Consider the following 27,813-nt stretch of genomic DNA (forward strand, 5'->3'; position numbering starts at 1 on the left):
AATGTATTGTGATTATTGATTAAGCTTTGATTTTAGCTGTTATAATGACTTTGTCAAGATTTTATAAATATTTGAAAGAAGTTAAAGAATATTTCATTACATTGACAACATTTTTTTTTATTCAAAGAAATCCAAAAATTCAGTATGATACTCTATGAATTAAATTGATTCAAATAGTTTACTATTTATAATTTTGTAAAGTAAGACAGTAAACCCATGAATAACTGAGTATTATTTATATTTAAATAACTTCTTGATCAGCATTGTATGTGCTATTAAATTTACGGAAAGTAAATAAAGAGATGTCTTATAAAACTTAAAACATATATATTTACGCTTATACTGTTACTCAGAAGACCGTAAATATACAAAAAAGATGGTAAGTGGTGATCGATTTCGACCATATAAAAATTATTGTTATTATAGGCTACAGTAAATTTGTTATTTCATGAGATATTTATGCCATGATCCCTATTAAACAACTCATTACAGTCAAAATAAATGAAACCTTATCATGTTAGGTTTACACACCCTAGATAAAGAATACCTAATTAGTAACAAATTATTAGAAAGATTTGTGTCACACTTTTGATGCGTTTTCCAGATCTAATGGCTTATTTGAGGACACAAACTCAAAGCTGACAAAAAAATATCACTTGCAAAAAAAACTAGAATATCTAAACAAAACTATAGTGTAAGTTAAAACAACCCAAAACAACCTTTCTTCAATTTAACAGTAAATCACTTTCTTCCCTGTACGCTACAATTCTACATGAGAATATCGAGATAACATTAAAAGAAAATGTTTGAGCATAAAGACCGACTGTGGCATGTGGAGTTTGTGGTTAGTGACATGTTGTGGAGACGGGAAGGCGTTTGGCACGGTAGTGGGAGGTGGGAGTGGTGACCAAGAAGGGGGTAGATGTAGGGGTGGAACAGTTGCTGACATGAGAGAAGGCCGTACGGAGATCATCAGGAGACATACGGTGGTTGGTGAACACCTTGGGGTTGCAAGAATCCGACAGTTTCCGTCTTTGGTAGAAGAAACCGTAGTGGTTGAGGGGCTTCACACCAGCTGCACGAGAGCAGACACCTGTGTTATAAGAAGAAAAAAAATGTTATGATCACCTGATTAAAAGCTGACAAAAATAGTTTAAAGTACAAATAATCAATGAAACTTAGAATTTTAGAAAATACTATCCCATTGTACAAAAACAACAGCCCCTCAAATTATAACTGAGACATTGCCTATCCATACAAGTTATTATCCAGGGGTACTTTATCAATGTATTAATTCTTTACATCACTGAAATGAGTTACTACTGTACTTGGGAAATACCTCCTCTTATTCCATTCTCAATGAGGATCAATTTTCAAGGGTTTTATTTGTTCATACCAAAACATACATAGTGTGGCTATCAGTGATCGTTGCCTTTAACACTGTTTGCTTGTCATACTATTGAAAACTGCTGACACAGCTTAGCAGGCAAATAATATCACACAAGTTGTATAGCCACAAACCGCTTTTACAACCTGACTAGTGGGCCAATCACATGGTCACATTAATGGTTTGGCAAACAATTCTTGTTTATTTTTCTTTTCATTAAAAGAAATTAGCTTTGGTGGAAACTTGTGGCTGATGTGTAAACATTGAATTTTGTACATAAGAAATTGACTGATAGGTAAATCTTAAAACTGAGATCTGACCAGCAAAATTTGACAATCAAGTATATATAGTTAATGGTAGATTTCCATCAACGATAGAACCAAAAATTCACATTCCCATCAGTTTCAACAGAGAACAAGGGTACCTAACAATAAATACCTGATGTATTTTTCTGCATGAATAAAAAGGAGACAGTCATGCAAATTGTCCATCCCTGACTTTTATATTTTCAAAGTCAGATGTATTATGCTAACTTTAACCTTATCCATCTTCATTTTCCCCATCCTACTCTATTCAATCTATACATCGACTTACATATTTTTTTCATGTCAGTTTGTACTCAAATGTGCAGATGGATTTAAATTTGTTTTTGCCAAACTTTTAATGCATTTGGGTAATAGCAGAACCCTACCCAGGTTGTAGGAATACATGTGTGAATTATTTAAATCCCATTCCACCAAATAGTAAAAACTGTAATGAAGGCTGAACTAGAAGCGAACTCATCGCCCGTGAAACGTCACATTATTTGTAGGCCTAATTGGTAATTTTGTAATTGTTTGTATTGGGTATTACAGTGGACCTTAACGACCTCGCATTAACAGATATCTGATTATCCGCCCTTGCTCATAAAATACAACAGTTTGTTTTAACCGACCTAGTTTTGAAAGCAGTTTGGTTTATCCGACGCTTTCTAGGAATCTCGGCATTTCCACTCCCCCGCTTGGCGATGGGAACAATGTGTTAAACTCTACAGGGTGTAACTGTAAATAAACATCCTGTCTTGTATCAAAATGGATGCTTGTTTCTTTCATTTCAACAATAAGTTCTGCACTGTATTACGATAGATTTGGAAAACATCAATTAATATTACTAAAGGTTAAATAAGAATTTTTATTGACTCTTGCCTACAACTATAATTTATTCCACTGAAAGACATAGTAGGACATAATATTTTATTGGTCTTTTAACATTTGTACATGTATTGACAGGTCAAATTTAGAGTATATATTAATTGTTTGTCCTTTTTGAAGCTTAAGTAAGCAAAATTAAGCTTGTAATTAAAAGGTTAAGTACTAAGGATATCAAGAAAGTAAGGAAAGTTTCTTTCTGACGCCACTGGGCGTGCGCCGATCTTCCTAATAGTAAGATTCAAAATTAAAGTCCCATTTCTTCAGGTAGAGTGGACCCGTCCTACCTAATCCTGCTTGTCAAAACAACGCTATTGTTGGGAGCTTGGCGATGCAGGCGGGCCGGGGTTACCGCCCCCCCCCCTTTGCTGTTCCTAGAAATCCCGTGTCCTACTACAATTTGCATAAATTGAACCATAAGACTTGGAGCATCATGACATGATGTGATCATGGTAATAATGCAGGTTTGAAGTAGCCTTAAACTGACGGGAGCTTCTTCTTCAAGATTACCAGCTTCTTTAGATCATGAGAAGTTATCTTCCTTCCCAACATGGGAAGGAAGATATTCTAATGCATTTAATTGGTGTATGAGACTTGATTAGGGTACTAAATTTGGTACAAAAGTCTGAAAAAGATGCTCCAATTTTATCAGGATTGTATAGGAAGGGATACTGCCTGTGCTGTAAGTCATTAAAAATTGCTTCTTTGTTACTATTCATGAAGTCGTATTTGCTAACTTCTCTATTTTTTTTGCAAAGACCAGAACATGTTACTTCGATGTCCAATGCAGGGCAATGAGATTCAGATGGTACCAATGGGTCCAGGACCAAATCAACAGAAACCTTGTTGAGAGAGAAAAACAAAAGGTCAAGTAAAGCACCTTGCTCATAAAAAAACCCCATTACACTGTTGCAACTGGAAGAAATATTAAAAATAGAACGAAAAGATGAATCGTGTGTCGTTTCGGTGCAGCATGACCAATCTCTATTTCGCAGATTGAAATCCCCAACTATAAAAAGTGGTCCAGGTGAGTTGTGGGAAAATAGAATTTCTTCACAAAGAGAGCTAAATTTTGAGTTAAGGTGCGTTGTCCAAGGCGCGTCTGTTGCGTCTGACGCAGAGCGATGATCGCCGAGCGATGATCGCTGAGCGTCGATCGCTTAGAGGCCCGTTGTCCAAGAACGCGTCTATTCAGTTCAACAGTTGGTTGCTGACTGAGTTAAAGTTTATTTTGCTCTCACTATTAGCGTTAAGAGCCAAGTTTTGAAGATCCTATTCATCGAAGAGATAGAAAATAAGGAAACTCTACCTTTAGTGAACCTTGATTGTGTGCACAGTGTTTTCAAAAAGAGAAGTGAGGAAGGATATTTTAAAATACTTATCAAAAACCACTTTAATGCAGCAGACAAGAGGCTGTTGAGGGATTTTTTAACTTTTAAAGGAAACAGTTTAAGTTTCCTTCCAGTTTAAGTTTAAAAGTGAAACATGGACTTAAGACCACCCAATAAATACTGGTGGTGGTCTTAAGTCAATATCTCGAAAAATGTGCATACAAAATGCATGTGGAATAATTTTTAATTATTTTTCCAATGTTAGGAAAAGTCGCCATTTTTTCATGATTTTAGGGGGTTTACAATGGACCGATTTCTGGCAACTTTTAGTATGTCACTCAGCAGACCCAATACTACAAAATAAAACCATAAAACATTTTCTTGCAATTTTTTTAGGTCATATCCTATATTTCTTTGACAATAGCCATTACTTAAGATACTGTATATTATGGAGTATGCGGGAGAACACAGAAACAACAATGCAATAGACGCTGGCCATCAGCGATCCCGTCTGCTCCTGGAGCAGTGCCCCGCGTCAGACGCTCAGCGTTTCAAGCGTCAGACGCTAGAGACACTCCCTTGGACAACGGGCCCATTGAAATCAATGCTTAGCAGTCAATGAGCGTCCATCATTAGCGTCTATTACTCAGCGTCAGACGCAACAGACGCGTTCTTGGACAACGGGCCTTTATCCGTCCTAGGTTTGGCCCCGTTAGGGTCGATTAAGAAAGGGTCTACTGTATAATGTTCTGTGTTACAATGGTTGGGAATTTAGTTCTACAAGAGGTTCATAGATAGCAGCACAGTACAGCTTGAGAGAGTAAATAGAAGGAAATTCAGGAATCTTAATGTATTGAGGCCTCACACTAAATTGGTTCTCTTTGTGATGAGATAACACCATCTGGTGTTTGGCTGGCTTATTAATTTTTGGCTTATTTCATTATTTCATATCTAATAAAGCTACAGGAATCTTCTTATGAGTTAACCATTCCCGGACGGGTGACGGACATATCTGCCTAAGTCTTTGGCGATAAAGGACGGGTGGCGGATATATCCGCTTATGGTTTTTGATGTTCCGGACGGGAAGGGGTTACCTTCTCTTCAGACAGACTGGCAGGTGCTTGAGCAGTAACCAGATGTTTCGCGGTACCAGGGCGCCACTTTCCTGCTCTCTCCATGGCTGCGCTCTCTCCCGCACTCCCCCCTCTCTCCCGCGCCTACCCCTCTTCACCCCCCCTCACCTCCTCTACCGCCTACCATCCACCTCTCCTAAGCACCCCTCTCGACGTTTCGTGCTCAACACTACGTTGTCTTTATTTATTGTTTACATATTGTTCTTTATTTATTGCCTAACGTTGTCATGTTTATATCTTCAAAGACGGATTGCGGATATATCCGCTGCTTTTTTACTCATAATCGGACGGGTAGCGGATATACCCGCATAGTTAAAAACGAGTAAACAATTATTTTGACAGTATGAAGTGTTCCATTGTGTTTATCACGTTCGCTACTGCAATAGTACGAAACTTTTTACTCACATGGACCAGCGAAGCGACGTACATATGCGACGGCCGGTCTCCACCCATTGACTGCCATCGCATATATGCGACGGCTAGTCACATTAAAATAGACTGCTGTCGCATATTTGCGTCAGGGTTCTAATGTTATTCAAATGCTTATATCTTTGTAACGGTCTATTTGAAGGCACTGAATTCCCTGTAGTGGTCTACAGAGATGTCTGACGCACAACTGCGTCGCTTGGTCTGTGGATATGATGATTGGTGAAGTCATATGATAGTTGGAAAAACTGGTCTTTACTTTTCTGCATCACTGTATGTATGTATGCTGCATTATCCTATGTAGCTTTTATATTTGTTCAGTTATAAACTGTTCTTGAATAATCTTAAAAACACAAAAAAATTAACTGTCGCATATATGCGACGTTTGGTCTATTTCAAGAAAACTATGATAATTTTCACTATAGCCTTCGCTGTAGACCGGGCGTCGCAAATATGCGACATTACAAAAGGTTATAAAAAATACAGAAAAACAAGAATAAATTATTTACAAACACGATTGTAGTGCATTACAATGTAAATGATCGCTGTTTTACATGTTGTCGCCCGTGGTCTGTGTGTACTGTTAACCAAGTGACAGCCGGTCTATGTGTAAGATTAAAATGTATACCTCGGTCTGTGGCAGATTAACAGGTGTGAGTCAAGGCCTACGTTGAAAAGTAATGATTTTGTTATGTTTGTCTAGTGTGCTTGGATTATGAATCCTGAGATTTTAACACACAATTTCTCAGTCTTGCTGAGAAGAATTAATTGTGTGACCAAACAACCGAACAACAAATTCATTTCTATATTACTGTACCTGTGATATAGACGTCCTCCAAATGTATGATGGGGGTACTGAGAGCAGCTTTGTAAAGTTTTGAAACAACATCTTGGGACATCACATAACCGGTGCCAGACAAGTAGTTGGGGAAGTAAGGCTCGTTGAAGATGTACTGAGGAGTGTACCTGGAAAAGCAAAACTCTTTCATTCATATAAGCCTCAAAACTTGTATAATGAGGAACATTATGTTCTCTATTATTGATTAGAGAGAAGCGCCTTTAGAGTTCAAGATAGAAACCAGACTATAACAACTATCCTGTTATTGGTTTGTGGGAAAGTAACTATTTTACAATTTAAGGAGGTAACATAGACGACGAGGTTCTAGGTTTACCTGAATGGGGAAGAATCCCCTTTGGCACAACAAACACAAAAACTTTACACTATACACAGAAAAGACAATATTTTACTGTCATAATTTGTAGGTATTCCTTGTTTGAAGATTCTTTCAGTAACAGTGAAATATTCTAATTTTGTATATAGTGTAAAGAGTTTTGTGTTTCTTGTGCCAGAGTGTTATCTTTCCCATTCAGGTAACCCTGATATCATAACAAAAATTCTTAAAACGTAGAAATTAGTTCTGTTTGTTCCATCCACATAAGCCTTATATCCTGATTTTAAAATTCATTTCAATCCAGATTAAGTTTCAAAAATATAGTATTTATTTACCAATACTAACATGATCATACCATTGTATTTTATACTTACTGATTGCAATTAAATTACTGTAAAAGGGGTACATTTTTGTGGGGCAGACTTAAGTAAACATCAGATCCATCATTTGCCATATTAGGCCAGTCAATCTAGAGTCAAAATAAGCATAACATCAAACTTAAGGTAATAAGAATAAAATATATGGGATTTTGTCAACAAAGGTGTCCATAATATCATACTAAAAATCGAGAAAAATCAAAGTGGTGAAAAGCCACCATGTTGCAAAAAACTACCGCCATATTGGATTTATGTAAGCTTTGAGTAAAACATCAATAGTTTGACAACTAAGCGTCTTAAAAATCTGCGGTTTGTCTTAATAGCTTCCTCTTTAAGTCTACTATAAGATAATAACAGCTTTTATACCATTGAAATATTGTTTTGTTTAAATGAGACAGTTTAAAATTGAAACAATACCGAATTTCAAAGATATCTTTAGTAAAACCTTTAAATTTTCTCAAATACAAACTCAGGTGATAAGAACATACATATTTTATGGCTCTTAAAAGAATCTGCATTAAATTTTGAACAATAATAATCATCACATCAGTTTGTATCTTGCTTTGAAGATGGGATAAATTTGTTATTAGTCTTCAACTTGGAACGCTAGCAGCTACGCGCGCTGAACAGCGACATCTAGTACGGGTAAAATACACTTTGAGGTGGGAAAAATTGCTTTAAGAAAATTTAAGCCATATTTTGAAATCATACATACAGAACAATATGTAAACAAAAATCCGACTAAATCCGAGCATGGGAACGCTGAAAAATAGGGGTTTTCAAACATACCAAAATTCAATTTTTCATAATAGACAACAGTAGTAGTCAGAGAAATATAGGATATGACCTTAAACAGTTTTTAATGAAACGTTGTATGGTTTTATTTTTAGTGTTGGGTGTGCAGAGTGACATACTAAAAGTTGTTAAAAATTAATATACGGGGAAACCCCTAAAATCACTATTCAAAATGGCGGTTTTTCCCAACATTAGACAAACCACATGCATTTTTATGAACATATTTTAAGGTCATATCCTATATTTCTCTGACTACTACTGTAATTGTCTATTATGAAAAATTGAATTTTGGTATGTTTGAAAACCCCTACTATTTCAGGGTTCCCATGCTCGGATTTTGCGGGTTTTTTTTCGGCATTGAAAATTGATCCAAAGATAAAAATTAAGGTCTTTGATAAAAATATAAAAACATTAATCTATTGCATTTTTCTACACCCTGTACACAAGAAGGTAGAAAATATGTTGTAAACTGCGCCATTTAAAACCATATTATTTTAAGGTTTCCAACCATATGCTACACTATTGAGCTTTAGGCCTGCTTATTGACGCTTTAGTGGTTTGAAGACTCCAAAACAAGGAGTTTTTTACATTTTCAACATAGATAGTCGGCATGTATTAAGCAAAACAGTAAAATCAGTAAAAAAGTTCCCTGTTTTCTAGTATTCAAACCACGAAAAACAAACAAAAGCATATGTAAATCTTAATGGTTTAGATAAATAGATAAATTCATTAATAGAGTAAAGCAAATTTGACATGAATCTATGAATCTCTACGATCAGTATATTTTTCATGTAGTTCAGAAATTGAAATTATAATTGAATATGTTTTTTGTCACACATATTATCACATATCAATAAATTGACAATACGGTAATATTATAGCACGTACCAGAAAAAAAATATAAGATTATGTAATAAAACAAATTTGGAAAAATGATGTGAAAAAAATAAAGATGAAATAGCACTAAACTAAGTTCATAGGTAGTTTTTGTTTTAGTTACAAAAAATGTACAGAAAATTTATAACGTTTTAATTTGCAAATAATATATACCGTACTGTAACTTGAATAATGTGGAATCTTTGGATTGTTCAATCGCATATCCATTAGTGATCTATTGAACAAAATAATTGTAATTTTCAGATATATAACAGGTATAATAAAAGAGGGTTTGAACAATGTGAATGATAAAATGAAGTATCCACATAAAATTACATAAACACCAATCTCCATATTTTTACACTATTTAAATTTGATCTGTCAATAACAACATAATATCTGAGAATATATAGTTTTTTTAGAAACCAAGGATCATCTGTCAAAAGCCTTTTATATATTTATTATTGGCAGGATCAAATTCTCTTTAGCAACAAATGGTGAAAAAAGAGAAACTTTTAGAACATCATTTACATGAACATCCTCTTGTTTCATTTGAGTGTTGAGGTTCGCTAAGCTGAGCAACAGTGTAATGAATATTTAAGTAATTAATGCATATTCTTAATCCTGCTAATCGGTAGAGCCCATGTAGAAAAGACACTTATTTACATTTAAAGGAAAACAAAATAAATACAGATTTATTGTTAAGTAAACATTAACATTTTGCTCCTAACATGAACATTATACATTCCAGTTGTGACTAGGGGAGGGAACAGCTTTGTGTTCATTAAAAAAAACCTTATGTTTGCAGGCCAAGGGTTTCAAGAATATTCTGCAAACATGGCTTTCATTACTAAGATTGGTTACTTTATTGAGTATATTTTCACATAGAAGAGACCATATTCAAGTTTCTCTCTCTCTCACAATAAGTTTATTCATGCACACAGCATATCACTTTCCACAGAAACCAAAATAGCAGATATTTTTAAACACATTCCAAAGACAACATAAATGTAAGTATGATTCAGTTATAATCAAATCACTTTGGTTAATCTCATTTTTTAGGATCTACAAGCTTTGCCTATGAATTACAAGCACAGGTTTATATTTAAAATTGTTTTATTGTGTTTTAATTCAATCATAAACTGATATTATAATTAGAACTTCAAAATGAAAGCACCTATTATATTTTGTTTGTCTTTTAGTCCTGCTCTAAAGCACTTGTAAAGTTGTACTAGGTATGGTCAAGGCATCTAAAGCCAAAAGTACCCATGAACTTTTGAGGAAACTACAAGTCACACCCCCATAAACCATATACTTAAAATGTTCGTCATGACGAGAAACCTTGCACAAAATTATCCATTATTTCATAAGTTGCCCTATAAGGTCGTAATTGATTTCCAAAGGGAACTTTCCATTTACCTAATGTTAAATATACCTCAGCTGTTATTATTTGTTTGTATTCTGCTTTGTTTATTTCATCTTAACTTAACCAATCAAAAGTTTTATTAATACTAATGTAGTAAAATGTGGTGGAGCCCGTGGGCAACAGCTAGTTCCTCATAAATGTCTTTCTCTCTTTAAGGAGCAAAATTGAATATCCTACAAAAAGACTTTGCATAGCTTCTTTACAAGGCACATTGAATCATAAACAAGGATGAACAACTTAATTGATTTAATGACTAATTTGTGGCACTACTATGTTCACAGATATTTTACTTTTTTAATAAAGTGACATAGGGTATACAACACCATCTAGTTTAGAATATGACAAATCTCTAACTGTGTTGTCTGCAACTGTCTGACTGTCTCTAACTGTTTGCAAATAGGTTGGCCTTGTCTTTGACGTTAATAGTGTGGAATAGTTTGAAAATCAGGTCTGTTAGCCACTTGCTTGGCCAATCAGCTTACCATGCTAGCTTCTTCCCCCACCTTGGAACTAACAAGTTACCACCACTCAGTAAAAATCAACCAAAAACCAATTATATTTTGTGTACAAAATGTTTGGTCAGTAGGCCTACCAAACCACAGAAAAACCTGAATTGAACAATTCAATTTGTACAATCGAACAAACAATTTGATTTGTACAATTGTTGTGTTCAATTTGTTGAATTGGCTTTTGCAGAATTCAAAGTGTGTTTAAGATGTGCAGTACCAGTGGTAAACTAGTGGCAAAGACAACAGTTAGCCATCTGGCCATCTGATCCCTTGAACAAAGGGTTAAACTAAATAATAAATAACAAATTCCTACCACTACAATATGTTTCATGAAGTAAGTTTTGTAATTAATTATTACCATTTATTGGTGGAGTCCTGAATAGGCTTGGCTTTACAAATTAAGGAACCGATGAGGATGTTTTTTCTCTTGGCAACAGGTTGTAGGGCCTCCGACAGAGCTGGGAGGTTGAGGTATATGTCATCATCTGACTTCATCAGGAACCGAGCTGATGAGCAATGCTGCTGCACCCACTTCAGCATCATCACTGACTTGATGGTCAAGTTGTTGTACGAATCCACAAACCCTTCTTGGATGATATCATCGTAAATCCCACTTTCTTCAACAACCTTAGCCTGCATCACAAAAGTTAATACAATCTCACTCAATAATGAATGATCCCTTGCTATTTTGTCTACAGAAAAAGGAACATACTATAAAATAGAGGTCATAGTCATAGTATCTTTATTCAAGATTACAAATTTGTTGCACCAGAATGGTGTTATACAATTAAATTATATTGTTAATACTAACCATATTTAAAAAGGCTAAATAAAAAAACAAAAACTTATAACTTACAAAACGGTCAACCAACAAATTCATCTAGGGAATAAACGGGCTTGGATAACATAAACGTTTTTAGTTGTTTTTAAAATCTATTTTTGTCTGTTATTTGTAAAATATTATCAGGTATAAGGTTATAAAACGTAATCAAGGGATATGATGGGTTTTTTCAAAGAATTTTAAGTTGTGATTTGAAAAACTGATTTTATGTCTGTGCCCTGTCCCATGACCTTGGCATGAACCCAAGGTCTCGAATTTTGGTAAGTTATTCTTTACAAACAAGATCAAATCAAAGATATATTGGGAAAAAACAGTAAGAATACCAAGTTTTGAAAATTGTTCTTTAACTGAAGTCCTCCAATCTTGAATGTTTAACATGATGTGAAGTGCTTCTTCAGATATAATGATAATATTTGTTCCAAATTTTCTTGCGAGGTTGCCCCATATAAAATTATGCCAAAGGAGATGTGGGAGTGAATAAAAGCAAAGTTAATTATTTTTAATGTTTCCAAAGGACATAATTTAGACATTTTTCTCAGAGCAAAATTCTGTGTTGAGCTTGTTTATTACTCTGATATGTTGAGAAAGATATGCACTTTGTCTTATTTATATTAACTAAAAGGTTTAAATTGCTTAATAAAAAGTAATAACATATGGAAATTGGTTATGGTTATTTGCTATTGACTCTACTTTTTGATAGGTATTACCAGATACAAGTAAGCTAATGTCATCAGCACATAGACTGACTTCAGCATTATCTAATTTATCTGGTAAACCCTTTGTATAACATATGAACAACAGTGGTCCCAGGATTGATCCTTGTGGCACTCCATATTTTCAAATTTCTAAAGATGAAGTAAAATTTACTTTATAGTTGTTTGTGACATTAGTTATTTCTACATATTGTTGTCTGTTATTTAAATACGATTTAGATTTAATCCAATCTAAAGCTCTCCCCTTGATACCCAGACAAAACAAGATATTTACCAGCTTAGAGTGTGACACACTATCAAAAGCCTTGCTTAGGTCCATGAAGACCCCTGTAACAGGTGTGCGGATATCCGAAAAATCAGGTCGGATTCTGTTTGGTTCGGATATCCGTAACGAAACAGAGCGTGAAACATAAAACGTGATGCCAAATTTTCTGACTTAAGTCTGTAAACATGGTTTAACAATCCACATTCGGTCAAACTTTTACCGGTTTTCCAAAATTGCAGAATAGTATATCAAAATTTCAGTTGTAGATTCCTAAATGATTTCTACTTTTTTAATGTCATCAACTGCCTAGTCACAGTTTTAAAACTTGTACAGTACCAGGGGCGGTTCCAGGGCTGAGTTTCGGGGGGGGCCATCATTATATGGAGGGTCACCGGGGGGTCTGAGGGGTATGGAATACCCCCTTGGCAGACAGGGGGGTCCGGGGGTTCTCCTCGGGAAATTTTTGAAAATTATGTGCTGAAATTAGCGTTTTTAAAGCTATTTTTAGACCCTAGCTTTAAGATTTAAAAAAATGTAACATTTGAGGTAGTTGCCTTATTAAGAATAATTGTGGAATTTCATGAACATTTCATGAATTTCGATGAGTCATCGATGTGTACTACGCGCTGGCCTAAAAACATTACCCGTTTAACTGCGAGCTGGCGAAACCACGCACCTGTGGCGAATGTGTGTGGCCCAGGCTAGTACAACTTGAGGACGACGATGACTATCGCGCTCTCACTCCCATACTATTTTCCGCGTAAACGCCAGCTCCACCTTACCTACCTATTCATGTCCTAATGAATACATCTGTATTTGATAGCCTACTCACATTAAAAACTTTAAAAATAAATTATTATTGTTGGAGTTTAAGTTTGTTTATCTACATTCTCTCTGGAACCGCCCTTGTACAGTACGTCATAAAACTTCAAGGTAGGCTGATTGATGCACATCATGAGAACTTTGAATTATTGAGGCCTGTGAACGAGAAACTTTGAGTAGAAACTTTGAAAAGGTTAAATATTACAGATCACAAAAAGGTCAAATCGTCAAAATGAACTTATCAAGGTTAAATAGAAGAAAGGGAATAGGCACCATGAGAGCACTCTCAGACTTGGTTGAGGAGGTTTTGTGGCCCTTGGATGGGTACATAGCACAATGGGTGTGTTTTGTGACTTATCCAAAGCGTTTGACTGTGTCAATCATGATATACTCATTAAAAAACTAGAATTATATCCTTTTTCTGTATATTCAGTATCATGTTTAAAATCTTACCCAAATAATCGCCATTAGAAAACAGTCATTTGTAAGGATAATTCAAAAGCAAAATAAAAAAATTTAAAAGTGTGTGCCTCAAGGTTTGAATTTGGGGCCACTTCTATTTTTATATATATTAATGATCGTCCAAAAACTGTTTCCAATAATCTAATTCTCTATGCAGATGATACTACTGCAGTAGTTAAAACAAACAACAATGATGAATTGAAACATAAAATTGAAGAAAGCCTAACCGAATTGGGGAAGAGGTTTGAGATCAATAGTTTGGAAATGAATGAAGAGAAAACCAAATTTGTAAGATTTTGTACGCCTCAATCAGTTGCAATCATTGATCAATCTCAACAAACTGATGATTCTAAGTTTTAGGGCTGTATATTGATAAACATTTGACCTGGAGTAAGTGCATTGAGTCAGTAACTGGTTCAGCCTGTTTTCAAATATTGTGCTTCAGAAATTCCATGGATTTAAAAACTTCTATCATGCTATATTATGCATATTTTTACTAAACAGCGCAATATGGAATTAAATTTTGGGGATTTTCCTCTAAAATTGAAAAGAGTTTTTAAAATAAAAATAAAAAATTATAAGAATTATGACCTTTTCACCATGGAAATCTTCATGCAAAACAGTTCGGTTCTCATCGCCCAGCGTGGGAGCGGAAATGCTGAGGTTCGTAGAAAGTAGAAAGCGGCGGTTAAACCGAACTGCTCTCAAAGCAAGGTCGGTTAAAACAAACTGCAATATTTTACGATCGAAGGCGGATAATCTGATTATCGGTTAATACGAGGTCGGTTAAGAGGGGGTCTACTGTATTGAGAATCGGAATCGGCCCTTCCCTAATTTTGTCAAAATGAAGTATAATCTTGTCGGTTTGATTTAATTTGATGATTTGAATTTATTATGAATAAATATATCGTGTGAATGTGTAATAGGCCTATACTTAATTGTGTATGAGTCTAGGACTAAGTTCCTTTGCACATAGTTTGAACTATGTCTAACATATAGACCCAGATTAAGGGTATTGTGGATGTAAATGGGCAAATCTTGGGGTTTGTTTCGTCATGGCACGTTTTTACCCCCCCCCCCTCCCTTAAAATTTGGTACCTTACAGTTTGATTGAAATATCTGGCTCCCAAAACTCGAGCAAAACAGTACAAAAATGCATTATTCATGTTAGTTTACTATCCAGTAGGGACATATTACCTGCAAGGTGGAGTTATCAGACTCGCCAAGCAGAAAGGCAACTCTGGCAGAATCTTCAGCAAGTGATGCCCACGTGTCTCGGATGGCACTGCGTTGTTCAAAGTTGGCAGGGGCAGAGCAAACTATAACTAGTAGGAACAGATCTGAGGGACACAAGTTGTTTACGTTGATGGCGGTGGTCACATTCTCCGGTAACACGTATTGGCGGGTATTTCTGCTGATGTTTGCCTCCCATCCTTGTACCATCACTGCAACACAAGAGCAAAATTAACATTAGCTCTAGAAATTTCAACAGCTAGAATAATCAGAAATTCAGAAATTTCACTGTTGGTTTTTTTTAAGTTGTATATATTTTAATATTCAAAATAAATGTATTTCATACTTACTTTCCTCCATCTTGAGGAGATAAGCTGAGAGGTTTTTAAAGTTTGTCCATAACTTTCTTATTTATTTGGTTAAGATTTACAGCTTCAGAACAAAATCTTTTGACTTGGTTAAGGAAAGTCACGAGCTGTTTGCAAGGAGTCTCACTCTTTCAGGAGTCTCACACTACAGGACCTACCTGTGTGCGTAAAAGCATTTTCCTTCCTCTCCATAAAAAAAAAATATATATAGCCTATATTCAAAGATGGGGTTCAAAGAATTTTGAAAAATTGAGAATACATGAACCTTTACAGAGGACCAGATACGGCTACATAGAAAGTAGGAGAATTAGGTCGCTTGGTCATATGAGAATAAGAGAGAAGGATACGAAGACTGTAGAGAGGTCGACCATTAGGAAGACTGAGATTAAGATGGAGCGACAAAATGGCTGTAAAACAGCTACGAGTCTTGAGGCAATTGATTGAAAGGCTTTAATGAATTTGGATCTTGAGTGGCCACAGCGTAGTGAGTGGAGGAATCCAAATGAGGAAGCATAGTTTTTCCCTTAATCATTATTGGCTGTTACAATACAAAGCATCGCATGGAGGTGGGAACCGGCTCAGATAATGTTGAGGGGAAGTAAAAAAAGACTGTGCTGGTTACAGTTTTGAATGTACTAATTGTGGTGATAGGAGCTCATTTGAGGTGTTAATTGTATAAAGATGACTACCTACTGGTACTAGCTGGTACAAATAATGTTGACAGTACTGGAGAAATGCAACTTATGGATGATGTAAATAGACTAATCCAAAACCCTACCCATGCCAATTTGATTCTCGCAACACTGCCTATGAGACATGACCAGCCGCAGTTAGATTTGGAAATTTCACATATTAACTCTGAAATAGAAACATAGCCAAGGAAAACCAAATAAAAATTCTTCCCAACCACTTACTTCCCCAACATTTATACACTACTCATGGGATGCACTTCAATAGGAAAAGTAAAGCTAAAGTTGCAGGCATGGTTGTAAAATTGCTAATCAGGAAGAAACAAAATGAACACACGAAGCAGTCTTTTAACTTTAAACCAGTGGTTGTAGATCAAGGTATCAAGTTGGTTGAAGAACACATGAGCCAAGTCATAGACCGCTACAAACAGCACTCTTCTGTAGGTTTTGCTCACACTATATCTAGCGACCTTGACCATGCCAGAAATATAACAGCTGTTGTTGCTGTAGTTTTCAAAAACAAGTTTGGTAGACCACGTCCCTGTGATTTTATTGCAGACAAACTCACCTGTCAGAATTTAAATCAAGGTGCTTTCATTTACAGCCTGGATACCAAACCGATGTATGGTGGGAAACCAAAAATAGACAACTACAATGATGCCTTTTCTCAACTCACAAGGGATTTTAAAGTGAAAGGGCTAAAAACATTTATCTGCTCCCCCATGGGTTGTGTGAGGGATCTTATTGCGCCCGAACATTTTGTCAAAAAATTATGGATTTTCGTCAGGAAACAAGGGCTGCAGTATGCATCCTGAGCTACAACCAAAGATCACAAAGAGAGTTGAGACGGGCCAAGTTGAAACAAGTTGAAGCCAGTTGAAACTGGAAATTTTGATCAAAGATTACAATGAAAAGAACTCAGCTAGTGAAACAGTTGAAAACACCACCACTCCACAACACCTACACTTCTTGTGGTCTAACGAGGTTTATGTCGACACCCCTACACCATTACCTGGAATTGAATTAAACACCCCTACACCACTACCTTGAATTGAGTTCAACACCCCTACCCCACTACCTGAGGTTGAGGTCAACACCCCTACACTTACCTGAGGTTGAGGTCAACACCCCTACGCCACTACCTGACGTTGAGGTGAACACCCCTACACTTCTACCTGAGATTGAGGTCAACACCACTAAGCCACTACCTGAGGTTGAGGTCAACACCCCTACGCCACTACTTGAGGTTGAGGTGAACACCCCTACACTTCTCACTTCTACCTGAGATTGAGGTCAACACCACTAAGCCACTACCTGAGGTTGAGGTCAACATCCCTACGCCACTACTTGAGGTTGAGGTCAACAACACTAAGCCACTACCTGAGGTTGAGGTCAACACCCCTACGCCACTACTTGAAGTTGAGGACAACACCTTGAAGGTGTGTCGACACCTTCACTAATGCAGCTCCAATTTATAATGTCAATGATAATCTAGTTCTCTTAAATAACAAATTGATAAACTAGCTTATACAAATCATTTAAATGTAGACAATTTTTCTTCATTTTGCAACTAATTTCAAAGTTAAAAAAAAAACAATTTAGACCTAAATAGATTATGGCCTGTATGTAAGAAAATCAAAGTAGATAAGAAATATAACTGAATATTGCGTTTAAATATTCAATGTGGTCTCTTTGATAAAAAAATAGATTTACAGCTAATTTTAGATAGCTCAGAGATTCTTATGATTTGACTAAATAAACAATGGTTAAGTAAAGGAAATATTAATATTTTAAATAGGCCTAGCTTTGAAAATTAAAATTTGGCACATTTTTATTGCGGAGAAAACTGTGGTTATGGTGGTTCATGTTTAATTTTAAATAGTAAATTAGAATATAAAATTAGGAAAGACTTATGTATTTTCAATTCAGATTCTGTTTTCAAAATATCATGTGTAGAGATTATCTATTTGAAAATAATTGTTATCTCCATTTACAGAGTACCTAAATTTAGTATCAGTTTTTTTAGTTTGCTTGAACTAATAGAGATTTGGCAAAATGAAAATAAAATTTGACGTTTTATTGTAAAAAAGACAACATATAAAAAATTTAGACTTACCGGACCATTTGTAAGTCAACGTACCTCTATTCACTGGACTAACAGGAAAGATATGAGTTTCTTTCTTTGATAGAGACATACGGTTTTATTACAAACTTTACTTCTCCCACAAGGATAACAAACAATAAAGCTTCTTGTATTGATAATATACTTTCACTTAAGTTAAAATCATTTTTAGAAACTCCATCAACGAACCTAGAACTAGGTATATCTGATCATAAGGCAATCCTTATGGATATTTCTAGAAATATTTCATCTCAGCACAAAACTGCTATACCTATGTTTTAAATGACAACTATGACCACAGATATAACACAAGATTTAAAAATAATTTTCAGTTACCAATCCATCATCTGTGTCTCATTGAAAAGACACCAACATACATGGGAAAAAGGTTGTACAATAAGTTACCAGTAGGTTTAAAAAATATAGCCAATACAATTACATTTAAAAAGAATATTTATGGTAGACAAAAAACTACTACCATATTAATGAATATTTATTGGAAAATACTTTTAAAATCAAAGTCAGCCTTTTATTTTAAACTTTAGAATTTAACCCTGTAGATGTCGCATTAAACACCTGTAAATGTCACTCAATTTTCGAGACTTTTGCGGAGTTTGATTAAAAAATTAATAAAAAATCTAAATGATGACATATAGATATAAAACATTTTATATTTTCTTAAAGCAAATACAATTGTCTATCTAAGAATTTAGTATGATATTTGTGTCTTACTTTGTATAAAAGCAATTTGTTGTTGGTTCAAATCCAGATAATCCAAAAAAGGTTTTTAATTTTTTACATAACCGCACATGTAAAAAAAATTACTATATTTACAAAAACTGAGATATACATTTTAATTCTAAATGTAATAAGGAAAAGAATGTATGTAGTTTAACCCTGTGTTTCTTTATAATAACAATAACTCTAAAAATCACGACACACAACAACAGTACAACGTAAACATTCGTTCCCTAGCAACCGAAACAAACAATGACATATGGAAAAACTATCACAGAACAAGATAAATAGTTCGGGAAACGGCCGTCTTTTATACTCACCATGAAGCCCAGAATCTCCTGAACACGTTAGTATGCCCAATGACCGGATTTGTTCGATCTTGTGGGATTATACCAACTGAAACCGTAGGCCTGTCAAGTCGCCGTAATTACGGTGATTGACACTTGTGGCGAAAAAATAGTCACCGTAATTACGTCGATTGACACCTAGAGGGTTAAGATCGACCAACTATGTATTTATTATAATTTGACAATGTCACCTGTTTTTATAGCCATGCTATATACAAACATTCTAGTGACAATAAAGTTTGATTTGACACTCGTATGGCTCACCTTCTCTCTGTGTAGATGGCTGGTACACTGGTGAGTAGAGTGCAAGGAGACAAAATATACTGCACAGTAAGATGACCCCGCAGCGGAAACATCTTTTTTCAGCTCTCCTGAGCATCTGTAAAATACATTTTAAATTATTATACTTGCAAAAATTCATAATGGTTATTAATTTCATGATTTCTCTAGTCAAGTAGTGGGTATGTGGCTGTCTCAAGTCTACACCATCAGCTCAAGATATCGTTATGAATATTGCCTTACTCTGAATTGATATCTCCAAGAAATATAAATATAATACTATTAATATCGAATATTATTAGTAGAACTTTATATCCTTTTGCACGGTCACTTAAGTCTGTAACAGTTTAATTTCCAAAATACATGGTTGATGAAGCGGCTAGTGATCGATATCACTACATTTTATATTATCACTGTACCATGTAGTTGTCAGCTTGGTTGCCATGTTCCATCACACCTGCTTTCCTTAACCAAACTAAGATGATATAGGTAGTCTAACAACAATGTAGGCTTTCACAGTCAAATTAGATTGTTGAATCTTTGTCATTGGGAGATAACCACATCATTGAAATAGTAAAAGACTGTGGGCCCAAAATGTGAATGCATTGCCTGTAGTTGAGTTGTAGCTTGTCCCATAGATGGATTGCTATAGCAGATTAAATCTCCCAATGGCAAAGATATGATTCAAATTGAATTGTAGTTTGCCCCAACGATAGATTTCTGCTGCAACACATCTGAATCGTCTGACACTATCTTTGCCAATTCAACACTGTATAGTAAGTTCAGTTCGTAAAGTAGTTCTTGTATAGTAGTTAAATACAGCATGATAATAGTATTAATTAATCCACAAATTGTTATGCATGTAATTGATTGTACAAATGGCGATCTGCCGTATATAAATAAATAAAAAAATAAAAAACTGTAGATATCTTTTAAAGACTGAGATTTGACACTCGACTTTTACCTATTATCAACACTGTTTTAGAGTTTATCCTAAAACTGGTGTCAGAAATATATTTCTGGAAGTCTATCTTTAGCTTAGCTTGAGTAATCTTGAAGTCACAATATTTAGGTCAACAGTATTTCAAACTTGTAAATTATTTAGACCAATCTCAAGGCCAAGCAAAACTTAGTGTTGGTTCATCTTGAGTATTAATTCAAATGATATAATTTGCACTCCAACAACTAGCACCCCCTCTCTGCCTTAAAGCTCCATCTACTACTTGACTTATGATCCACTGAATGCCAGAAAATTAAAATTTTTGAATACAATGATGTGTTTTGCATTATTCATTCACATTTGACTTGAAGATTGAATAGTAGACAAACTAAAAATGGATGCAGTGAAAACTACTAGAAAGATTTTAAATTGTCCAACATTTATGCCAGGCCTACAGTGGCAAATTTTGAATTTTTTAATCATGTCACAGTTAAGTGTAGGCCTAGTAAAATATTTCTTTATTGTTACAAGACAGACTGTTGTCAGCTGACAAAAACATTAATTTGTTGACTTGGCATATCACACACTTCTCATTAAAACAAATAAAATTAGTTAACTAATTTAATTACACCTAACCTCACTTATTACGTTAACACTCTTAAAAAAAACATTACATAAGCATACAAATATCTTGTGGTTCATGTGATTTCCTACTTCCTAGGTAAACAATCAAAACATATACAATAAGTTTTAAAAAAAATGGAATTCTTTACAAAGCTCTGTTGCCTTGCAAAGACGTCCGAGGCTAACCTGAAATATCAGGGACTTTTCTCAGGGCTCAAAGATAATTGGATCTGTAACCCTGAGTTAAAATCCTGACTATACAAAGTTGCGCATGGAATACATAACTATCAAGTGTACATCAATGGTAAATGTGATGAGTTATGCTTACCTTTAAAAAAACTATATCAGAGCAAGTTTATCAAAAGTTGTTCACATTCTAGGCCTACAGGTTTTGAAACACTCTACTGACACAATCAAATTCAAGATAACAATTCCTATCTTGTTTTCTGTACTTATAACGGTTTTAGCTATTGGCCTGTATTGTTTGTAGGTATAGATAAAATTTCTGTTGCCTTATTCCTTTGGATGGAGCATGGATCAATAATTTTTTTTTATCACAATAGTCTAGTCAGCAGGTAGTTTTAGATGGAAAAAGGTCGGAAGTTAATGAAACTTGGGGATGTTGTTCAGGGATAATAAATCAACATTTCCCCAAGTTTTGGACCTCGAGGACCCTGAGGAAAAAAAGAGGATGGGAGAAAAACTTTTTTATCTACCAAAATATGAAAAAAATCAGAATTCCCACTTATTTTTTATATTACACACAAATTATCACGAAAATGTGTAGTAATTATGGTTCCTACTTATAAGCACCATCTCTGGGTACCCCCATACCTCACCCACCCATCACTCAGCTGACCAAGGTGGCTTCCTACACCCCGGTTTCACACTACCACAATATTACATAATCTTCTATGTATTATAGGCCAAGAATATTTCACAATTATAATTGATTAGTTTGTACCAGGGCCGGTTCTAGGAATTTTTCAGAGTTAAGCGAACACCCGAATCAGCGCCACTTAGAATTCCCCCCCCCCCCCCAAACCATGAACATAACAAATTTTTCCCCAATAATTTTGGGAAGAATTTTTCAATAAGTTTAGGTTTGAAGAATACTTGCAATAAAAGGCTGTTTATTATTCGCAGAAATTTAACATTTTTACAATTTTACTCATCATATAAACTTTAGCAAAACCAAGGCCACACAAAAAAAAACAGGCTTTAATGCTCATGAAGCATGACCACGATAGAAGACGGCAATGACGTAATGTTTGCCGTTTGTGATCAGCTGCTTGTGTTAATCTTTCCTTGGAAAATAAATAAATAAATACCTAAATCATTGCCGTCTTCTATCGTAACTTCTTTGGGCTGAATGGGGTCGCCACCAGATGATTTAAACAAAAATCTACTCATTGATTTGGCTTGTTTTTTATCTTCCTCTTCCAAATTCGCCTTAAGCTTTCTATAATAAGTGCCAGACGGTTTCTTTTTTTCTGCCATTGTTTGCTTAGTATCGGCTCGCAAGATGTTTTACTCATTCATTCAGTTTAAACGACTTATTTAATGCGCTAATTATAAATTAAACTTAAACCACTCGTAATCATATACTTATCAACAATCATGAATCATCAAAACAATGCCAATACGATACCGATACGGTATACGTATGGTACAACTAAAAGAGTGCAATACAACGTAATGCTCTGCTCTAGGATCAGAGCCAGAGGCAGAAGGGAGGGAAGGGAAGTTTCATGTTGTGTCAAGTGGCGGTGGGGCACACGGGAGGGACGATGGCTTAACATAGTGTCAGCCAGCGTTCGCCGCTAGAACCGCTAAGTCGAAAAATTTAAATTAATTTTATAATTTTTAGTAATAAAATTAACTTTTTAATTAGGGTGAAGTGGGGTAAGTGTACGCACGAAAATCACTAGTTGCACTTTAACTTGCTATAACTTCAATTGTATTTAAGATATCTTAATGAAATTTGGTGAGCAGAAAGCTTGGAATGTGGTCTATAAGTATGATTTTTTTCAAATCTTAAATCATCATACTTTTTTTTATATACTTTTTTTTGTAAAGTGATGTCCCGTGCGTACACTTGCCCCTAAAATCGGGGTAAGTGTACGCCCCCCACCTATATTCCATATAACTTGCTTTAGATGCAATCTGGGGCAAGTGGATTATAGCTTAGAATCTGCTGATTAAAATGGTTTTTTATTTGTAAAAATATCTCAAACCGTTCAGGAGTTATGAACTTTTTCGTGGAACTCCGCGTACAATTTCCGCAAAATGGCAAATTTGTAAATTTACAATTATTAATATAAACTTGTTAATATATTTTTATTAATTAATCAAATGCTGTAAAAAACTTCTTTGACATCACACAAATAATGGAAGGTTAGTTATTATCTAAAAATATAATTTTTTATTGACTTAGATAAATCTTACCTTGTGGGGAAAGTGCATGGCAATTCACTGTTTTTCACTGTATTCACTGTAAGTGCGTACTAGTCTACATAACTAAAATAAAACTGTTAATTGACTTAGTACCTAGTTCACACACCCTTATAATTATATTTATTTACATATTTACAGGTTTTTTTTTACTGAACATGGACACTAAAGAGGGAAGCGTCGAAAATCAGCTCCCCCCGTCTGCCTGGTGTAGGTTCAGGCAAAACCTTCAGTATGTCGTCATTGGGAATGAATGAAAAATCTTCTTTTGGGTTTGAGTAAACAAAAGACAGTTCAGGTATAAGGTCCAAAGGTGAAATCAACCAGGAAAATAACTTAAGAAATAGGAAAACTTGTCTTAACCTGATAACTAATTGTAAGTTGTCACACCATTGAAAACCCCTATGTACACTTACCCCGGGGCTGGGAGTACACTTGCCCCAACCACTGTTACACCCAGGGCAAGTGTACGCCCCCCCCCCATTTTTGTAATTATAAATTTTAGTAATATAAAAATGACATTTTTGGATTCCTCTTCAAAAACTGCATCAGTGTACCAATTTTCAAATTTCTATGGCTATCCGTTGAGTTTAGGGAATTTTTCAAAATTTCAAGGCGGTACTTTCGTAGTAAGTAGAAATGCAGAGGTATTTTAAAACTTAGTTTTAACGTATAAATAGTCATAAATGTTGATTTCTAACTTCAGAATCTGAAAGATCACATTTCAAACCATAAAAAATTATAAATTTAAAATTTTTTTCCCCAATTATGGCTTATTTATAGCCAGCGCGTCCACTTGCCCCGTGCGTACACTTACCCCACTTCACCCTATAAAATTAAACTGTCATAACCTAACCTAACCAACCAAACTTGCTGATAATATAAAAAAGATATAAGATAAAAATCAAATAAAGTAAAATCTTTGACAAAAAGTCAGTCTCCCGACAGGTCTTGAAACTCGAGACCTCCTGATCACTAGTCCGATGCGCTATCAATTATGCCATGAACGCCACTGGAATCACATTGTCCCGTTACGGTAATCATGTCGCCTCAAGAGAAGACATTATAGCCACTAGAGATATGACGTCACCACACCTTTAGCCATCGTCCCTCCCGTATGCCCATCCGTGACAAGTGGCGCTGCGCGCTTGCTTATCTCAAGCATGAGCGAGTCGTGAAATGAAACCCACAGGCGCCGCGCTGTACGCTGCCGACTGCCGAGTGTCAGCTCACAACAAATCAAAACTGCTAATGGCATTGAGTCTTTCAGTTGTAGTGCTGTACAAATATACACATTTTTCAAGTGCTGTTGGTACAAACAGAATAAATGCCTTTATTGTGGTGCTTTGAATACTTGAACTCTGAGCAAAAATAAATAAATTACGTTGTTCACGTAAAAAAAAATTGTTCCGTTGGCGCCACGGCGCCACTTTTTCATGGCGCCATATGCGGCCGCGTAGTTCGCGTATGGGTTAAACCGGCCCTGGTTTGTACTTACTGTACAGTTTGTGTGTTTGTTGTGTTTGTGTAGTTTGTACTTATTGTGAGTTATATACTTACTATCACCAACACATCCATCAGCCTGCAAGGTTGTTAGATGTGTTTTTTCTGTCTTCACTAATTTTTGGTCGCTAGTTTTTGCCTTAAACTCTACCGTGTTGCCGCACTGCTGCGCTGTGTAGCTTACAATTATATATTATAATTAAGTCTCGTTTGGTTGGTAGCCTACCAGATATGCTCCTCACGCGGGCTATGAAGAGCTATGGAGGACTCACTTGTGGACATAGAGTTAGCGATTCTGTGCTTTCTAGATGTACATTAGGCATGCTGTGTCTTCAAAGCATTTGTGAACAAGTAGAATTGTTTGCAGATATTCGCTCAGAGACATATAAGCAACATTGAGACATGAGACCAACCCATGTAGTGAGAGACAACATGGACATTGATAAACTGCTCGCATGGTTCACTGAACATCCCCAATTCCCTCACATCCAGGAGATTTCTTTGAGCACGAGAGATAGGCATATCATGCATGATGAAAATGGTTGGTGAAAATTTTGAAGAATTGAAATTCAAACGGAAGGGTAAAGTCATGACTCTCACTTCCGTTTCATCCTCCTTGAAAATTGCTGGTAAAAAACTCACTGTCGGTCCTCTTACTCTTTACCAGTTTGTCTGCATTGCAAAAAGATCTAAGGCCAGGCGCACACAGGCGATTTTGAGTTGCGCAACAGTTGCCCGACTAATCGGGGGACTGTTGCGCAACTCTCTCGGAGACTCTGAAGTCTAGCGACAGTTGAGCTGGAGTGCGCACACCCAGGCAACTTTTTAGTCGCGGATCTAGTCTTGAGACGTGTTGGAAATACATTCATTACAGCGTTCCGAATGGATTTCAATGATACAGCCGTAGTATGTGCTTTGTTGCTGAAGTTTCGCGCGCGAAAGAAAAAGAGAAGATACTGGGTTCATCCCATATATAGTGAGCGACTTGTGAAAGGACAGTTTTAATGACTTTAAATATAGTCGGCCTCTTCTCAACTTCATCAATTAATTGTTCGACATCCTCATCACGCACACTCATACTTGTAATTTTCTAAAAAACTTCACACAACAAGAGAGCAAACACTACTTTGACAGTTCTGGCCACGAGTAGTTGAACTCCTGGGGTGAGACTGAGCGACACAGCGACTATTTAGTTGCATGTGTGCGCATCTACACTTGTTTCAATGGACACCAAACCTGGAGCGACAGTCCCGCAACAATTGAGTCGCAGAGCAGTCGCTGGCAAATTGGGTCCGGGAACATCGGTTGCAACAGTTGCGCGACTGTCCCCAGACTGTTTCCTTCGTGTGCGCACTCCAATTTAAAACAATGTTGAACATTTTAGTCGGGCAACTGTTGCGCGACTCAAAATCGCCTGTGTGCGCCTGGCCTAAGGATAGACAAGCTCTTTTAGTTTAAACTCGCACCCTTCCCTACATCAATCTTTACCGAGGAAGGAATGCGCAAGAGAACCAAGTCTGTAATCTACACACTCTTCACTCCTAAAGAGAAAGTAAACCTTGTCAACAGGAAATGTAACGTAATTAATGGAGGATACCTCCTCTATAAAGGATGGAGGTTACATAAAGTGGTGTGGAATTAAACTCCTACAACCCCATTTGAGATGCTATGCTCAACGTACATCAACTACGTGCAGAGACACTTTAGGGGCCAAGTGATTGTCGTTGTATTTGATGGATACCCCACTAATGCTGGATATAAAAGCACCAAAGCCGCAGAACGATTTTGCTGTTCAGCATTTACGGTCAGCAACCAAAGTCGTGTTCTCGTCTACTGTGGTGACTATACAAAAAAAGGTTCTTGACAAACGTTATCAACAAGAGCGCATTCAGTTCTATGTTGATGACACGAATGGCGGATGCTAGCATAGAAATGAAGCAAGCATATGAGGACGTCGACGTGATGATCATCAACACTGTCATATCCAAGGCTAGTGAATTCGACAGCGTGGTCATTACTGCTCAAGATGTAGGCCTAGACATACTTTTTCTGTTGACAGCATTAGGAACTAACACAAATAATGTTTATCTTCATTAAAGTGGAAAAGGCAAAAATCCCAACGTCACCTACCCTCCAAGTTCCTGCTCCTTTCTTCCACGCAGTAGGTAGTTGTGAACAACTCAGCTCTGATTCTGTGAAAGGTCTGAAAGGTTTTCATCGGAGAAGAAAATTAGGTTTTGAGAATTGGGGTTAGGTTTGGAAAGGGTGGGTGTTGGGGTGGAGTGAGTGGGGGGAGGTTGTATCCAGAGATGGTGCTTATAACTTGGAACCATAATAACTACAAAATTTCATGATAATTTGTGTGTAACAGAAAAAATAAGTTAGAATTCTGCTTTTTTTTGCATATTTGGTGGATAAAAAAATACATTAAAATAAAAATACTATTGCTCTGTAACAAATTATCGTACAAACATTATCGTACAGTTCAACTGTAGAATTGTAGGAAATTTAAAGCTCTACAAAAGTGTAGGGTATGCTTTTTCGGTAGGAAGTAAGGGGGAAAAGTTATTGAGAGAAAAGTAAAAAAGTGTCGACAATTTTGAAGTTTTCCCCATCCTTTTTTTCCCCTAAGTTTCATTAACTTCAGACCTTTTTCCATCCAAAACATCTTTTTTTCTACCTGCCAACTAGCCCAGTTACAGCGCATTTACAATGCTATCAACAAAACCAGATGATAAGCAATCATGAAGTACCTATCACTTTACTGATAAGTTATTGAAGTTTTAATCATAAA

At 35.9% G+C, this 27,813-nt stretch overlaps 1 protein-coding gene across 1 annotated transcript in view; it reads right to left on the reverse strand.

The window, feature by feature from the left end:
• Nucleotides 1-238: 238 nt before the first annotated feature.
• The window catches only part of LOC128998286 (beta-1,3-galactosyltransferase 1-like), a 31,965-nt gene continuing 4,390 nt past the window's right edge, over nt 239-27,813 (reverse strand). Inside the window, exons 2-6 of the mRNA XM_054424358.1 lie at nt 19,484-19,598; nt 14,920-15,167; nt 10,978-11,252; nt 6,282-6,430; nt 239-1,093 (exon numbers count right to left, since the gene is read on the reverse strand). Of these exons, the coding sequence (XP_054280333.1) occupies nt 846-1,093; nt 6,282-6,430; nt 10,978-11,252; nt 14,920-15,167; nt 19,484-19,598 (1,035 nt within the window). The 3' untranslated portion in view covers nt 239-845. The remainder of the gene's footprint in view (nt 1,094-6,281; nt 6,431-10,977; nt 11,253-14,919; nt 15,168-19,483; nt 19,599-27,813) is intronic.

This window comes from Macrosteles quadrilineatus, unplaced genomic scaffold (genome assembly GCF_028750875.1).
Source record: "Macrosteles quadrilineatus isolate MER2022 unplaced genomic scaffold, UCM_ALF_1.0 Scaffold_7__1_contigs__length_78375512, whole genome shotgun sequence".
In the NCBI taxonomy this organism is placed as follows: Eukaryota; Metazoa; Arthropoda; class Insecta; order Hemiptera; family Cicadellidae; genus Macrosteles; species Macrosteles quadrilineatus.